This window comes from Sarcophilus harrisii, chromosome 1 (genome assembly GCF_902635505.1).
Source record: "Sarcophilus harrisii chromosome 1, mSarHar1.11, whole genome shotgun sequence".
Lineage (NCBI taxonomy): Eukaryota > Metazoa > Chordata > Mammalia > Dasyuromorphia > Dasyuridae > Sarcophilus > Sarcophilus harrisii.
In genome coordinates, this window is record NC_045426.1 from 405,250,808 (window position 1) to 405,269,084 (window position 18,277).

Sequence of the window (18,277 nt, forward strand, 5' to 3'; positions counted from 1 at the left end):
AACTCAAAGGAATCTTAGTAGCCATTTCGTCTAATACTCTAACTTCACAAATGAAAAACCTAATGCCTATTGAATTTAAATAATTTGCTCGTTTCAAAGATAGCAAGTATCTGAGGCATATTGAAACTCAGATCCTCTAAATTCAGTGTTCTGTCCATTGTACCATTCAGTCTGTTTCCAATCACTTGGATAGATAGATAGATAGATGGATGGATAGATCTAGATATGGCTATAGATATATTTTATAAAATACTTCCCCCCTTTATTTTGTTTTGTTTTTCCCCTCCTCTGAGTTTGCTACATATTTGGGCGGAAGAGAATGAATAGTTTCGTGACTTTTCTCACAAAATTTCAAACTGTCTTCCCAAACTGGACCCATTCATAGCTCTCCCAACAGGATAATAGTGGCCCTGTTTCCCATACAGTGCTTTCAATATTGATTTTTTTTTGTATTTACCATCTTTACCACTTTGAGGCATAAAAGGAAATAAATACCAACTACTGAATCTGGAATTGGGTCTTGAATTTGAATGCCAGCTCTGCTTCTTATTATTGGTGTAACTGTGGGCAGGAAATTAATCAATGTGTATTAAGCACCTATGTGTCAAGCATTGTGTTCTGTAATGAGTTTAATAAATTGCTTAATCTTCTGGGGCTTCATCTCATCTACAAAATGAGGAGGTTGGACTAAACCCAAGCTCTACCCAACTACAGCCATTGATGTAAAACTCTAGCAGTCCACATAGGTTCCACTGAGGCTTAAATGAGATTAAAATACAATTAGGAAATATTTAACAAAATAAGTAACAACACAACATTGATAATGTTAATTTATGGTTTTTTAAATCCATATGAGACTGTAGGGTTCAGTTTCTATTTGAATTTGATATCACTTGCTTAGATGATTACTGCCTTAGATCACTAATTTTCTTTCTGCCTGTAAATCTATAGTGTATGTGTTTTGTTTAGATTGTGGTCCTTAAAGTTAAAGATTATAAAGAATTCTGTCTTGTAGATAAATAAAGCTTTATTCATTAGTACTCTCCATTACATTCTATCACTTTTACCTAATCATATTACCTTTTTAAGAACAGCCATAGTTCTTCATGGCCACCATAAAGTCTTCTATTCTGAATCCATAGTGAAGAAAAAGTAAATTTCACTTTATAATGGTCTTTTACACTCTAATCTCTGTGGAAGATTAAACTTGTATGAGGTCACAAAACTTTCCCTGCACACCAATTCTCTTATTAGAAATGATTCATTTTAGAGTAAAGTGTTGTCCTTTACTACCCTCAAGATCTTGTCTTTATAGCAGACAGCAAATGATTTTCATGTGCTACACATACTTATTCTAATAGGAATACAATTTTCTTCAACACAATTGATTCTTTTTTTATGAGTATGAGAGTTACCCAATCTGTGTATCATCTATGGCAAAGATACAATCTTAAACTGTTTTTTAACTTGTAGCAGCTGACTTTTGATCTGTCTCCATGTTCCATCGTACATGAAATTTTAATATCAGCCTACCCAAAATATAAATAAACCTCCTTATGAAAAAAATCATGTTGTTTACAAAAATGATGACACCTGGCATTTATATGACACTCTGTAGGGCCTACAAACTGTTTTTTGAAGTTAGTATATGTAATCTTCCCAATAATTTTTGAGGGAAACAGGGCAGGTGTTAATTTCTGCTTCACAGATAAGGGATTCAGCTCAGAGAGCGCCAATATCTTACCAAACAGTCATAGATGAAAGAGCAGAATTTTGACTACAGAATTTCTGATTTCAATTTAGTGTTCTGTTCTTAATACCACAACTGCATTCTTAAATACAACTTTAAAAAATTGTTATTTTGTGGAATGATCAGGCAACAAATATTTATTAAACATTTATTGGAAGCTAAGTAACAGGATAACTGGTGATGATACAAAGAAAGGCAAAAATGAATGTGCTCATATTTTATTCCTCATTATTATGATATATTGAATATCCATCACCCTAAGAGTTTGAGTAATGACATGTATTGATTCCTTCTTTGTGACTCCATATAAATCTTTAGCTTGCATAACATTTGGACCAATGGATTAATAAAGAAGCATGTCCCCACATCACAGCTCTCAGCTACCCCTTAATCTAATAGTTGTTTCATGTTCTTTTTCAGACTCCGACCTGAGCATGCGCACACTCAGCACCCCCAGCCCAGCCCTCATCTGTCCACAGAACTTGCATGGATTTCAAAATGGAAGAGGTTCATCCACCTCATCTTCCTCCATCACAGGGGAGACAGTGGCCATGGTCCACTCTCCCCCTCCAACCCGCCTCACCCACCCTCTCATCCGGCTAGCCTCTAAACAGCAGAAAGAACAGGCTCACATTGACCGCCTCCCAGACCACTCTATGATCCAGATATTTTCCTTCCTGCCTACCAACCAGCTGTGCCGCTGTGCTCGTGTGTGCCGCAGATGGTACAACCTTGCGTGGGATCCTCGGCTCTGGAGGACTATTCGTTTGACTGGTGAGACCATCAATGTGGACCGGGCACTCAAAGTATTAACCAGAAGACTTTGTCAAGACACACCCAATGTATGTCTCATGTTGGAGACGGTGACTGTTAGTGGCTGCAGGCGGCTCACAGACAGAGGACTTTATACCATTGCCCAGTGCTGCCCAGAGCTGAGGCGGCTAGAGGTTTCAGGCTGTTACAACATCTCCAATGAAGCTGTTTTTGATGTGGTATCCCTCTGTCCCAACTTGGAGCACCTGGATGTGTCAGGTAACTGAAAATAACACTAAAACTTGATAGCATCTGCTATGGGAAGTGCTCAGACAGATCTTCCTAAATGTACCCTAAAAAGTACATTCTCCAGATACTACAACCATCCCGGGACAGATGGTTGAAGGAAAAAATGGATGGAAAATGAGGCTTACTTTCTGAGATAGTCAGCCTAAACATAGCAGTGGAATATAGAAGGGAACATCTCTGAGGACAGAGACTTTCACTTTTTGTTTTTGACTTGATATCTCCATACCCCACGTCTTTGCCATAGACATGGCACATATTGGGTATTTTTCAATGGTTATTGATTGGTTCATTGATAGTGACACCTGCACAAGCAATTCTTTTTCACTAAACAGCTATCAATTTCTCTTAAGAAACAGATTATAATCCAAGTTTATTACTATTTCCCCTCAATAAGTTTTTCCCTTCCCAATTATTTGAAAATATTTATAGGTAGAGGCAGACATAAACCTACTGATAACTGATAAAACTGATAACTCCTAAGATCATCATCATAATCATCATCATTATTATCATTTTGCTGAGGAAATTGGGGTTTAGTGACTTGCCCAGGGTCACACAGCTAGGAAGTATTAAGTATCTGAGATCAGATTTGAACTCAGGTCAATCCTGACTTCAGGGCTGGTGCTCTATCTACTGCTCCACCTAACTCCCCCTAAGATCATTATTTTCAATAAGAAAACTTTTCATTTTGTTCCCTGACAATAAAGCCATAGTACCTGACCACAGATTCTCAAAGAACATATTCACCATAACATGTTATTTTCTACTAATGTGTGGATGTGATGTGGGTAAAGTGTGCATATTCATATTCATGCTCTCTTAGAGAAGAATATTAACAGTAATTGAAATTTTGGCTCATTTGGAAACAGGTTTAAATATTTCTTTCTTTGAGTTTTATAAGCAAAAATGTATTTAATAACAAAGACATCTAAATCAGTGAACTTATTACTAGATCCTAAAGGAAGTAGTTCTGTTAGAGGAAGTGTCCAATTTCTCTAAGACTGGAATTCTCATGGGGCTTTGCAAGACCGTGAAGATGCTATATATTAAGGTAGGTGGGAGAACTGGAAGAAAGTAGGTTTGTCAGGAAGGAGCTGAACATTCAGTAGCAAGACAAATGAAAAAGACATAACTTTTAGCATAGACATCCAGTACCAGGTAATAATATAACTAAGTCATGAAGAATGTGTTCTTGAAAATAATCTTGTCATTGATACAGTATGAGCACAACTTGAAAAAAACAGGTATAAGTTATAGAGGCAGGTCTATTTTTGTTTAACATTAAACTAGTTTAAAATGAGCTGGCTTGCATGAGAAGGATAGTGAGCTCCCCATAACTGAGGTTTTTAGGCACACCATTTTTGGAGATGTTATTTAGAGATCAGAAGATCATAGAATCACAGATTTAAATTTGGATTTAAAATTTTTTTAATATTTAAATTTAAATCTGGTCCAAATCACCTAATGTGCAGATGAGAAACTGGCTTAGAGAACTCAAATGACTTGCCTAGGTTAACATAGCCAGTATGTATCAGAGGTAAAACTCGAACCCAGATCTTTATACTAACAAGTTAAGTTGTCTATCCAGTTCTTCATGTTTATTGGGCTTTATTATATTTGAGTGAGAGTTAGATTAAGTCCCTTCAAATTCTAATATTCTATTTGTAGAACCTAGTAGGCAGCTAGGTGGAATGGTGAGTAGAGCCCTGGACCTGGAGTCAAGATTTGAATTTAAATTCAGTCTCAGATACTTATTAGATATGTGACTGGGCAAATAATTAATTCCTTTAATCTCTGTTCATCTTTGCTCATTTATAAAATGGGAATAATAATTCAACCAATCTCCCACAGTAACTGTAAAGATCAAATAAAATAACATTTTTAAAGATCTTTGTAAACCTTATAAGTGCTACCTATTGTTGTTACTACTAAATTATTACTAGTATTAGTCCCAAAATTGCTGTGAAGATCAAATGAAATAACCTTAGTCTTAAATAAATGCTAACTACTGGTGCTACTACTTCTACTAGTAGAAGTAGTAGTAGTAGTAGTAGTAGTAGTAGTAGTAGTAGTGTGTATTCAGTAATTTCATTCAAATCCTATTTCTCATGATCCCATTGGGGATTTCTTGACAAAGATACTGGAGTTGTTTGCCATTTCCTTCTCCAGCTCATTTTACAGATAAGAAACTGAGAAAAACAGGATTAAGTGACCTGCTCAGGATCACATAGCAGCAGCAAGAGTGGTAGCAACAATAGCAATAATAATACTAATCCCAAGATTGTTGTTAGGCTCTTAATATGAGCCTAGCACATAGTAAGCACTGTATAAATGTCTGTTACTGTTACAGGAGCCACCTGCTAGTGGCTGCTGCGGATCTAATTCTGACCAGCAGAATAGATCCCTTCATGTGAAAGAATGATAAAAATACAAGGAGACTGAGAGGCAGTTACTTTCTCTGACCTCTCTCCTCTTCCCTCTTGCCTCTGATTTATTTTATTCCCAAACCACAAGCAACATCTGCATCAGTAAAAACTGATTTACAATTCCTTCAAATGTGTTATGATTCACAGCTGTAGGGGCTTTCTGAAAACAGACCTGTCCCTTAATGGTGCAGTCCCCTTTAATGCTTTACAAGACGAGCTTTCTGGGTTTCACACTTAGTGTGAAACATGTCCTTAACATGTTACCATAGTACTACTACTATTACTACTACTACAACCATTACTACTATTTACTATTATTTTGACAACTATATACTGTTACTACCAAACTATTACTACTATACTATTACCACTGATGCTGTTATAACTGCTGCTGCTGCTACACAATTCCACAGTTGTTTACATGCACACAGATTTGCAGAGGACATTGTAATATTCCGCTCTAAAATATAATGTCTCTGGGAGCAGGTTTCTTGGGGGGCTTCTGGAGGCAGCCTTCCTTTCAGTTCAGTGTAATCACCCCAAATGCATCCAGGTATTAAAGTCCAAATCCTTCACTTGGGGCTTGACTGGTTTTTCTTAGAGGCCTTCTGTAGTCTTGGTTCCGAGAGCTTAAGCTGCCTTCTCTGGCTTCTGAATCTCCCGGAGTCAATCCTGGTTGAGACTCCTAACTCCTCCTCCAAGACTTTCTAGTGGATTTCTCTTCTTTGGCCCTGAGAGCTCCTCCTTATATATGCTCTCTTAAAGTTGTGAATCTTGTGGAATTATATTAAGAACTAAGTACATGTAAATTAGAGAATCATGATCTCATCAATTCCACTGACTTGGCACCTTATAAGAATCCTAATAGACATGAACTGAGGATACTGGCAAACCTGAAACTCTTTGCCTTTGACCCTTCCTTTGAGAGAAAAGTAGTAAACTGTATTTGCTACTAAGGGGAAGGGGAAGGGCCAATGATAATCTGAAGCAGAGGATGCAACCTTTAGTCTGCATTATTTTATATTCACTATTCCTCTTCCCTTCATCCTTACTCCACTATGAGCAGCTAAATACTCCAGCAGAACACTTTCTCAAAAATCCCTTTCAGTGTTATGTACAACTGTAATTCAAATGTTCCTCTACTGTTTATGAGAATAGACTTAAATATCACCAGCCATGCAAATTTTTCAAATGCTAATAATCAAGTGCTTCAGTTCTGGTGTGAAAAATAAACCAATGAAGTAGAAAAGTTTATTTCAAACAGTTAGGAAGGCCCAGCAGTGCTCATGCATTTCAAAGTCTATCCAGAGATAAAGATTAAAGCCCAGAGGACTTACTGGGCACCAGAGGCTGATCCCTCAAGACTAACTCAGTCTTTTCTTCATCTCATTCATATCCTAGGCATGAGATAAATGGTTTGGAGACTGATATCAGCAAGATATGTTAAGGATTTTATTGTAATTGAAAAGTATGGATGGCATCTTGAGGGATTTAAGAGACAGAATAAAGACAAAAATCATTTTGATTGGTAAACAAATATAGAGGTTTGTGAGTGTTTTCTGTGACTAATACCATTAACAAAATCTAAGGAGATATCTGATTCCTTCAGTTTGCTTTTTCCTTAGAAGTAATGCATCTGCTTTTTTTTTTTAAACCTATGATAGTGACAGATCATTCTTTTACTCAGTTTCTTTTCCTGGCACCTGAAGATCTAGTTACTCTCCTGGCTCATTTGGCTTCATGGCGGGGCCACATCAACTGCATTTTTTTCTGAGTACTGAATGTTTAGTTAGTCATGATTGGGAAGAAAACCATTTGCATTGACAAAGTAGCAACATAAATACTTGTGAAGATTTCTCTCAGAAGCTCTGGAAGAAGAAAAGCTCTGAAAACAGAGACAGAATGATGCAGTGGGATGAATGTTATACTATAAAGCAGGGCTTCTTAAACTTCTTGCTCTCAAGACTCCTTTTCACCTGATAAATTTGTACATGACCCCAGGCACAGGTATATAAAATAGGTATATAAATCAAACATTTACTGATAATAAATCCTAACTTCAGGATCTTCACATGAAGTGGGATCACGAACCACAGTTTAAGAAGCTGGGAATAGGACCTGGGTTGTAGTCCCATATCTACTACCACTACAAACTCTAATCTTGAACAATCTGTTTAACTTCTCTAGACCTTTTTAATTCATTTGTTGGAGGGCTGAACTAAGCCTCTTGGTCCCTTTCAGTTTGAAAGTTCCCTGATTTTTCATGTTGTTCTCCCTACAGTTTTTATATGTACATGTGTGTGTATATATATATATATATACACACACATAAACTCACATATGTGTATATATACACACATATCTATACATACATATATATTGTATACATATAAAAATTTATAAGATATGTGTATGTATATAATAGATGGTTCATCCTGGAAGTCATGTCTCCATTTAAAGATGCTTCCAATCTGACCTTCAGAGAGACGCCAAAAGATGCCGGGGGAGAGGGAGACTAAAATTCTGGCACAGAGTACTAACCCTTGGTTGAGCTAGGGAAAGCACATTCCTAACTGGCTAATTATTTCTTGGCAGCCCTGCCACCAGATGCTTAAACCATTACCTGGCAGCCTCCTCAAGGCCTCCAAAGACTGTTGCTGGTGTCTCCACTTTATATATTGTCAGCTCTGGGGGAATCTGGAAACCCAATAAAAGTATAATAGAGGTTTCTTTAGCTTACAGGTACCCTTAGGTTTGGGACCAGTGTTCTGCAGAAATGGACCTTCCAAACTCAATTTATGATGAGTTGTCTGATTTGAGATCAATGTTCTTTCCCATTGTAAGCATTATCCTCTTTGAGGTATAACAATACTTATTAATAATATCAATCTATCAATAAACACATTAATCACTTACTGTGTGGTGGCATTTTGCTCAATGCTAAAGATACAAAAAGAGGGAAAACTCTTATGGAGTTTTCATTCTAATGGGGGAAACAACACACATACACAAATATATACAATGTAAGCCCTATATACTATAAAAAGAAAATAATTAACAGAAGGAAATCATAAGTTAATGGCTAAATTGCACACCCATTTTAAAGACATATCATGAAAATACCATGTAAAACTACTATAATTAAAAGTTAGAGTGTCTAGGTAGCACAGTGAAGAAAATATTGGAGTTAGAGTCAGGAAGACCTGAATTGAAATTTTGTACTAGCTGTATGCCCTGAGCAAGTCATCTGCTCATAATCTCAGTTTCTTTATCTGTAAAATGAAAAGAATAATAGTAACTATTCCACAGAGTAATAACACATTATTTTATATGTAAAGTGCTTTGCAACACTGAAGTTTTTTTAAAATGCTAGCTATCATTATATCTGGAGATTCCCTCTTTACCTTAGTAAATTGTGGTCCTAAGTGTAAAGGAAAGTCACCTGATGGCTGACCCTTTTGTACTGAGCTTCCTTAAACTTAGCTAGCCTCACGGAGACACAGTCTGGTATTGACCATATTTGGGTTTTTCCCTTTTAGTGGGATTGTCAGAGCTTCCATTTTGCCTTTATAACCTTGGTAAACAAGATTTGCTATGCTTTGATGAATAATAATAGCATTTATCTAACACCTACAATGTGCTAGATACTACACTAAGAGTTTTATAAATAATATCTTATTTGTAACAACCCTTTACAACAATCTCCATTTTAAAGTTTAAGAAAATGAGGTAAACAGAAATTTGCCCAGAGTCACATATCTAATAAGTATCTGAGATCAGATATAAATTCAACATTTCCTGAGTCCAGGTCCAGCATTCTATCTACTACATCACCAGACACCTCTAAATAAGATAAAGCAGGACATTAGTGGAGGATTTTACAGTTTAATACACATTACTGGTAATTCCAAGGGGAAGTCTGGTCTCAAAATCAGGAGGAACCCAATTCAAGTCTCAACTATGATACCTATTGGCTGTTGAATCCTATAATCACATCTCTTAGCATAGTGCTTGGCACATAATCAGTGCATGGCTGATCAATTAATTGGACAAGTCACTTAAGAGGAAGTTTATTCTCATAAAGTTCCCTATATGAATGAAATCACAACTATGGTAAAAAAAAATATTTTAGTAAGAATTATTCTGTGTTGGTGATATATATAGAGAGAGATATAGATATAAAGATATATTCTTCCAATAAGATGATCTTCAGATTAAAAAAAAATAGTTAAGAGCTATCTTAAAATCTGTAAAGGTTCAGGTTATAATCTTGCCTCAGATACTTATTGCCTAGGAAAACAAAGAGCAAGTCATGCAGATCCTTTGAGGTTCAGTTTCCTTATTTGTAAAATGGTAAAATGAGATTCTTGTGGCAATCCAGTAGAATAATGCATTTAAATGATTCTGTAAATTTTAAGGCCAAGTAGAAATGGCACCTAATGTCATAATTTTGCCTAGATCTGTGATTTCATTGATGTAGGGGAACTCCTTATGTGGAAATTATCTGTGTCTCAAAGAGCATCTCCTAGAACATTGAGAAGTTCAAACATATCATGATCATAATATCAATATAGGCAGAACTTGAATCTTTGCCATCCTGAGTCTTTAAGGTTGTCTGTTATTATCCCCATTTTATATATAAAGAATTTAAGGAAGACAGATTCAGTGATTTACCCATAATTATTTAAATAGTAAATATCTGAGGTTGAATTTGACCTAAGAGTTCTATCCACTATACCAACTAGCTGCCTCTACTATACAAACTGCCATTCATTACATAAGCTACCTCTCATATTATTATCACTTTTTTTTGTCAATTCAAGAAAATTTAAAGTTAGATTTGATGTCCACTTTGTTTTACTTAGATTTGAATTTTTAATAGTCTCAAATCACAGGATTATGTGTGATTCAGGAAATTGTCCTATTCAGGAAATTGAATCTCTAAAACAGAAAATAGTATGCTGTCCCATTTGTGAAAGATTCTGGCAGATATTCCTAATAATTGAGGCTGTTAGATGATTCAATAGATAGAGTGCTAGTCCTAGAGTCAGGATAACTTAAATTCAAATATGACATCAGACACTTATAAGCTGTAAACAAGTTAAGTATTTTCAGTTTATTCATCTGTAAAATGGGGATAATAATAGAACTTATCATAACTACAGTTGTTGTGAGAATCAAATAAGATAATAATTGTAAAGCACTTAGCACAGTGCCTCGCATAAGTACTATATAAATGTGATGATGATGATGATGATGATACCCTTAAAGTCATTAGTCATGCTTTATAGCAAGATCCTCTTTGCATTCTTAAGGAGGAAATAGGTCTCCACTAATGACAGGAAGCTGAATTCAATAATATTTTTGCAGCAACTTTAATAGAAATAAACCATGAATCAATAATGGAACAAAACCTCACTAATTTGTTCAACCTAAATATAAATACTGCTTTTCCCACCACCAACTCCCTCCCAGCCTATAATGTGAGCAAAGCTGGTTCTTTTTTGTTTTGTTTCCAAATGGATACCTAGTGAATCCATTTGAACCAGAACTGAACCTATTTATTTTTCTCAAACTATTATATAGAAATAAGTTCAGAATAACATTGTATTCACTGTACTCAATAAATATCTCATTCACTTTGAACTCCTGTTTTTCATATAGAGATATGTGTTTCTCCCACCAAATACTGTGGCCTTCCTTAAGTGTACAGATTGATATTTTACTGCAGATGGGGATAGTAGAAGAAGAAAGAAAATCAAAGCTCATATTGAGAGCTAAGGCCAAAGCTCCTCTTTAGGTAATACAGAGAAATGTCATCCTTGTCTTATTTCTAGCACACACTAGAGGCCTCTATTTAGATAAAATGTGTGTGCTCCATCCCCATTGCAACCTTCCCAGCCCCACCCCAGCTTCCAGTAGGTGTAGTACAACAGCCTAAAGGAAAGATAAGGTTTCAAGCTGTGCTCTTAGGACTCTAAATGCAAAAATGATATGGGATCATTAGAGGGAGGCTAGGAGCCTTTAATGTTTGAAATATTTCCATTCTTACAGCATGGGTAGTTTACATGGATGACTATTTTTTTAACCTCCTCACTCATGGGCAGGAGGAAGTCCTGTGATAATCTTCTGAGTAATCAGTCCCCCAGGAAGTGGGAGGAAAGCCCTTCAGAGTGTTCACATTGCTCAGAAATTCTGAAGGGCTATGCCCTGACCTTGGAGACTTGCAGAGGCAGGAGAGGTAAGGTAGATATCCAAGAGAACTGCATGATAACAGAGGGGAATAAATGTGAATAAAAGTTTTATAGTCTATAAAAGATTATAAAACTGAAGAGGTGAGGAGAATATGAAAATTTTTGAAGGGTTTAGGGTTTGAGGGTTTTGTGTGGGGTTTTTGGTTTGTTTTTTTTTTGTTTTTGTTTTTGTTTTTTGTTTTTTTTTTTGGAAGGAGAAATAAGTTGGAGTTGAGAGATACTGGTTGCTAAGAAAATGTTACATGTTTTAGGTACATACTAGTTATAAACTGCTCGCCCTTTGGATACCCAAAATATTACAGTATAAAATAGAGGAATATAAAAGCAAGTTTTCTTTTTACTTGCTATAAGTAAGATTCTATCTTTATCCTTTCTGTCTTACTAACATGGGAAGGAGCTATGATTTCATCAGCACAGAGAACTCCTGTTATGGGATCTCTCTCCACCAATGCAGATCTCAACCCCATATATAATAACAACACCTTATTTCTATCATGCCTTAATGTTTGCAAAATACTTTGTATTCATTCTTATAAGGGGCTAGGCAGGGATATTACACCCATTTTTTTCATCTGAAGAAACTGAGGCTCAGAACTATTAAAGAACTTGTCCTGGATTGCTCAGTACTAAGTGTCAGAATCCTTTTTTGAACCCGGGTCTCTTCACTCAAAGACAGTCCCATATAATATCGTGCTTTCTACACACTTCAAATGTTTAGTTTTTTATTGAACAGAGGAGATTAATGGAGAATTACTCTAACTCATCTATGCACTAGATTAGTATTTTGGTTTCATCCTTCTCTGAAGCACAGTGACTGAGGAAATTGGACTTGGAGATTTGGTAGACATTTACTAGCTGTATTAAGTGTGATCCTGAACATATGATTTAACCTCTCTGTACCTCAGTTTCCTCATCTGTTAAAAAAAAAAGGGGGGGTTGAGGGTATTAGAATTGGTGGCTTTAACATTCCTTCTAGCTCTAGGTCTTAGTCTCTGACCTTTATGAGAACAGGAAGTATCCATATATGTAGGTCAGCTATATACCATTGTATTAAATGTACTAATCATAATTAAATAAGATGTGGAGCCCTTATAACCAGGTAGGTCACGATTACTTTAAATATCATAAGTACTTCTGCTCCATCTCTTGAATTAAAAACTGAAACCATAAAGAAGACTACAACTGGCATTTGTAATAGTCTGCATTGTTGGAGAGAAGAGGTAGACATCCTTTCATCCCCCCCCCCCACACACACACACACACACACTACCAAACTGTCAGTGATAGAATAGTGTCATTGGGGAGAAACACTGTATCCGTTTGACGTGTGTGCATATATGTGTGTAATTTCTCTCTCTCTCTGAATAGGATGCTCTAAAGTCACTTGCATCAGTCTGACTCGGGAAGCCTCTATCAAGCTGTCTCCTTTACACGGCAAACAGATTTCCATCCGTTACTTGGATATGACAGACTGCTTCGTGCTGGAGGACGAGGGTCTGCACACGATCGCGGCGCACTGCACCCAGCTGACACACCTCTACCTGCGGCGCTGCGTCCGCATCACCGACGAGGGCCTCCGCTACCTGATGATCTACTGCGGCTCCATCAAGGAGCTGAGCGTCAGCGACTGCCGCTTTGTCAGCGACTTTGGCCTGCGGGAGATCGCCAAGCTCGAGTCCCGCCTGCGCTATCTCAGCATCGCGCACTGCGGCCGGGTCACGGATGTGGGCATCCGTTACATCGCCAAGTACTGCGGCAAACTGCGCTACCTCAACGCGCGGGGCTGCGAGGGCATCACGGACCACGGGGTGGAGTACCTGGCCAAAAACTGCACAAAACTCAAGTCCCTGGACATCGGGAAGTGCCCCTTGGTGTCGGACACTGGCCTGGAGTGCCTGGCCCTTAACTGCTTCAATCTGAAGCGCCTGAGCCTCAAGTCCTGCGAGAGCATCACGGGGCAGGGTCTCCAGATCGTAGCCGCCAACTGCTTCGACCTGCAGATGCTGAATGTGCAGGACTGTGAGGTGTCCGTGGAGGCCCTGCGCTTTGTGAAACGCCATTGCAAGCGCTGTATTATAGAACACACCAACCCCGCCTTCTTTTGAGTGGACAGCCTCTGTCTATGATCTCTTTTTATAAAAATCAAAAACAAAACAAAACACACAACAAAAAAAAATTTGTTTTTTTTTTAACCAAAAAAATGTTAAAGACAGTACATGTAAGCACATGCCACTCTCATTTGCAATAGCTGTTTGTTCTTTTGGGGTTTTTTTGTTTTTTATGCTTTGAAGCTCATGGGAATCAGCTTTTGATTATTTGTTATGATCTACACAAAGAAAACAAAAATAAGCCTGTTTCTATTGTAGCTGTTACTTTCTTGTTTCTGGCTGGGTTCTTGTAGGTAATCTTTCAGAGGGCCTCAGCAGGCCAGTCCTACTGCTACTGGGAATCCCCAAGAAAGCACTGATCTAAGATGCTCCCAAGACTGCCTGCATTTGGCACAAAGGCCCAAACTCCACACTTATTTGGAGTAAAACACATTCCTCAGTCCGATAAACTAATGTGAATGCCACAAACTATCTTGAGAAATGGGTCAGTAGCACTTTACAAAGTGCTTTCCAAACTTTTCTTTGTAGATTAATTACTCCCCACAAGCATTCTGGGTCTCTGTGCTCATGCCCATTTTAGAATAATGGAAATGAGAAAAATTGTGTTGTTGTTATTGTTGTTATAAACCTAATGTGATTTTCCCTTAGTCACCCAGGAAGCCTTCCTCCTCCAAATGAATGTCTCCCTTTTTTTTTCTTTATGCACTGAGCCATTTTGCCAACCTATTCCAGGAAGGATATTCTAAGGTGCTAGTCTCAGTGTCAGTTTTCTAATTGTCTCTCTCCCTCATCTGAGTGATCTCAATGTGTGCTCCTGGAACCTATTTCATATTATTACCATGCTCTGTTGTTCGTAATGCTCTATGAGCATGATTAACAGGCAGCACTGACAGGGCGGGGTCTATATATCTGAGGATGAGATTAGAGAAATCAGTTTCAGACAGATGCTGAGCTGAGATCTTTTAGTCTTTCATTGGTATAAAAGAAAGTCATCCTTCCAAAGCCTTTGCTAACAGGGGGAAATACCCTTGAAATTTTTAATTAAGAAGTGATGCCCAAAAGACACACCCTTTCACTCTACAAAATATTTTTTTTTCCTTTTCCTCAGTGCACATGTGGCAGGCACATCTGTACTCCAGCTGTGAGAGAACTAACCAGATTTCCCTTTTGTCATTCAGACTTCTGTTTTTCTTTTTCATTTATTTGTTCCTTTATGCACCCATACTTCATTGAATGTATGAAATCTTTTTGAGGTTGAACCCTTAAATGCCTAATTGTGCACAGTGTCACCTTGTGTGCATATTTCCATAGTTCTATGCATATTCCACTTCAAAGGATGAGTAGTTAACTTCCACATTTGTAATGGTGCGCTCTATGGATATGGCATGCATATAAACAAGGAAACACATCAGTGAGATTTAGACTCTGACCCACCAACCATGTCAACCATTCTTTAGAAATAAATACATACCTATGCACACGTGATTTCTAAACAGGAAGTTACCGTTTTATAGTGGAGTGAGTTTTTGGCAGTTCAATTTGCATAAAATCAATAAGCCAGGGGGGAAAATTCCATTGCCTTTCTATTTGAAGTTCATTCCTTGATTCCAACTAGCATGTGAGTTTTTAAATGCTCCTTCACAGCTCCCCACCCTTAATCATTCACTTCTAAAAATTGTTCTACTTCCACCCAAAAGGAATGGCATCCAAATCAGGGCCTCTAGACCTCCAAGCCAAGCATGCTAAATCTGTTTGCAGAGCAAGGCCTGTACAATGATTGACAATGGCTTCGAGTCAGAGGCCCCTGTGCTGTACATGTGTTGGGAAGTAGGAGCTGAAATAGGGAATCATCTGCCCAGTCTGGTTCTCATAATGAAACAGTAGCTTGCTTTCCAGACAACATCATTAGCATCATTGACGTAGCATTCAAAACCGTGTACTAAGAGGGAAAAAATGCATGATCTGGCTGGAAATACCACTTAGAAACACTCACACGGCTTATAAACGTATACATGACCTGAAGCAGCATTCTACATGCAATCTGTGTCCCTTGACTGAGGTTTATTTGTGAGTCACAGAGAACGTTCCCTCATACTGGGCGAAATGATCTCCCAGGTGAGTTTAAGATTCCCTAGCAGACCCTTATGTGCCAGAGACCACTGGCTACTCGGTGGCTCCAAATATTAAAAACCTTATCTTCCTGCCGTTTAATAAGTGTCAAATTTACTGCTTTCTGCATATCTGACAAGGTCAACTCTTTACAGTGAGTGTACAGCATATCTTTGCTTTATCCAGTTTCTAACTTTTCCCCCAGACTTCTCTTCATGATGTTCCATAGGGAGTTCAAGAAGTTTGAATGTTTGGAGGAGGTAATTGGAAATTGAGTTTAGCAAGTTTTAAGAGACCAACCAAATGGCCTTATTAGCAAATTTGACTGTTTTAACATGTTGCTTCCTTCCTGGCTATGCTAAATTGAATGCTCTTCTTTAAAAATTTCTAATGTTGGAATCATTGCGTGCTGTATGATTCTCTAGAAAGCCATTAATTTACTACCATCGAGAAATAAAGCAATATGTCAGTAATCATCTCAGCCTCACTTTTTGCCCTCCTAACTACAGAAGGAAAAATGGAATCAATCAAAGTTGTCTCTCAGACTGAGCCCAGCCTGAGTCAATTCAATGATGGGAGCCAGGAACAGAGATGGTCCCTCTGATGCCTGCAGTGTATGGTTTTGTCATTTCCCTTGGCTCAATGATGTTGGCTTCAAATTAACAGGTAAATGGAAAAGCATTCACTTCACAGGTAGTGAATTCATGCTTTCCTATTTGTTCCAACCTTTGAAGGAGCCTTCAAAATTGTTATGCTTAGCGTCCGTTGCTATAAATAAAGACAGAGGGCCTCAGACCATGATTATATAGGGTACAAAATCAAAAGAGTTAGAAGAAGCCTGGAAAAACCTAAGGTGGCAGTTTTTTAAGTCACAAAGCTCCATGAGACCCAAGAAATCAATTTTAGAGGAGGAAAAAGTAATATATGAGGAGCAAACTTGATCTTAAACAAGCACAAAGGATACAAGAGTGATAGCTTTTAAGATGTTTTAGATGCCCTTCACCTCCTTTTCAACCAATAAAACTTAAAAAAAAAAAGCCTTAAATTCAAAAAGACCAGTAATATTACTTTTCTCACACTGTTAATTTGACACCACACTTCTCTCCCTCAATTTCTGCCCGGGTCCCAAAGAGATAAAGAGGTAAAGAGAAAAATGATCACTTCAGAGGTTCAGGCATTCATACTCAGACCTATGTTCAAAACTTTAAAGGAACCTTCAAAAAGGTTTTTATCCAAAAAGCACCCTGCATGATACCCAGTTTAAAGCCACTGCTTTCCTTTCTTGTTTATTACTTGAAACGATTGTACATTTTGACAGGGGAAAAAAGCAGTGGAGCAGAACCACTTACCTTCCTTTGATTAGCATCCAAATCCCCATGTTAAAGCCAAACTGAGGCATTCTCTCAATAAGTGGCAATCGTGATTAGTGAGGGGAAAAAAATAAAACTACTGATTTGGAAAAATGCTGAACAGGCAAAATGGGAAGAAAAGAGACTAAAAGAAGAGTTTCAAGAATCAAGAGAAAATTGAAGTGAAAATAGTCATACAAAAAATAAATGAGATTAAACATCCTTGTTCATTGCCATCTTGGACCTTCACCATTCACATTTCTCCAAGTGTATTATCTGATATATCTCAGCATCCAAATTTTGGTCCAGGTAAGGGTTTTTGTTTTTTGCTTTGCTTAGGATAAAAATGGCTTTGACTTAATTAGCTAACCCATCGGAGTTAACAGACCAGTAGGCTAGACAGGCCAAACCCCCAGTCTACTACTACTCTTATATTGTGTTCACAATTAGTCATTGCATAAAATGCTTGAGACCTCACCCACAACTTTCTCTGATCATTTGATTAGTTTTTTGGGGAAAAAAATGTGAATATCCTTGGACTAAAGAAATTTCTCTATTACAGTTAGCCTACACATATCCAACTACTTCAGTACTACAGAAAACTATTCAAACAAAATAACAAACAGAATAGTGCCTTGCGAGCTTGTTAAGAAAATTTATCTTTCTTTTACCATAGCAACATAGTGTACTTGATACTCAGAACCTCAACACCTTTGATTCAATTTAATTCTAATATCCCATCTATTTAAAATAATCTTTTCTTCTAATGAAAATGAAGCTCCAGGAAACATTCTAAGATGATAAACCCTCAGTGGAACTCCCCAAAGTTTCTTTGTGAAACTTTCAAAATTGTTGTTAAATTGTTTCAGTCATGACTGACTCTTTGTCATGTCACAACCTATTTGGGTTGTTGTTTGTTTGCTTTTTTTGAGGGGGTCAAAGATACCACAGTATTTTGCCATTTCCCTCTTGCCTGCCTGCCTGCCTGCCTGCCTTCCTTCCTTCCTCCCCCCACATCTCTTTTCCTTTCTCTCTTTCTGACATAAACCTATTTACATACGACTTTAAAGTTTATCTGTCCTCATTTTAGTGACAAGTAAACAGAGGAAGTAAAGTTATTTGCAACAGGGTCATATAGGTTGTAAATAGCAGTGTCAAGATTCAAACCCAGGAGAGAGGGAGGAAGGAAAAGGGGAAGGAAGGAAAGAAAGAAGGAATG

General features: G+C 37.5%; 1 protein-coding gene across 1 annotated transcript in view; it reads left to right on the forward strand.

Annotated features, from left to right (window-relative positions):
* The window catches only part of FBXL7 (F-box and leucine rich repeat protein 7), a 455,277-nt gene extending 439,095 nt beyond the window's left edge, over positions 1-16,182 (forward strand). Inside the window, exons 3-4 of the mRNA XM_012541212.3 lie at positions 2,171-2,782; positions 12,861-16,182. Coding sequence (XP_012396666.2) covers positions 2,171-2,782; positions 12,861-13,597 — 1,349 coding nt within the window. The 3' untranslated portion in view covers positions 13,598-16,182. The remainder of the gene's footprint in view (positions 1-2,170; positions 2,783-12,860) is intronic.
* The last annotated feature ends 2,095 nt before the right edge of the window (positions 16,183-18,277 follow it).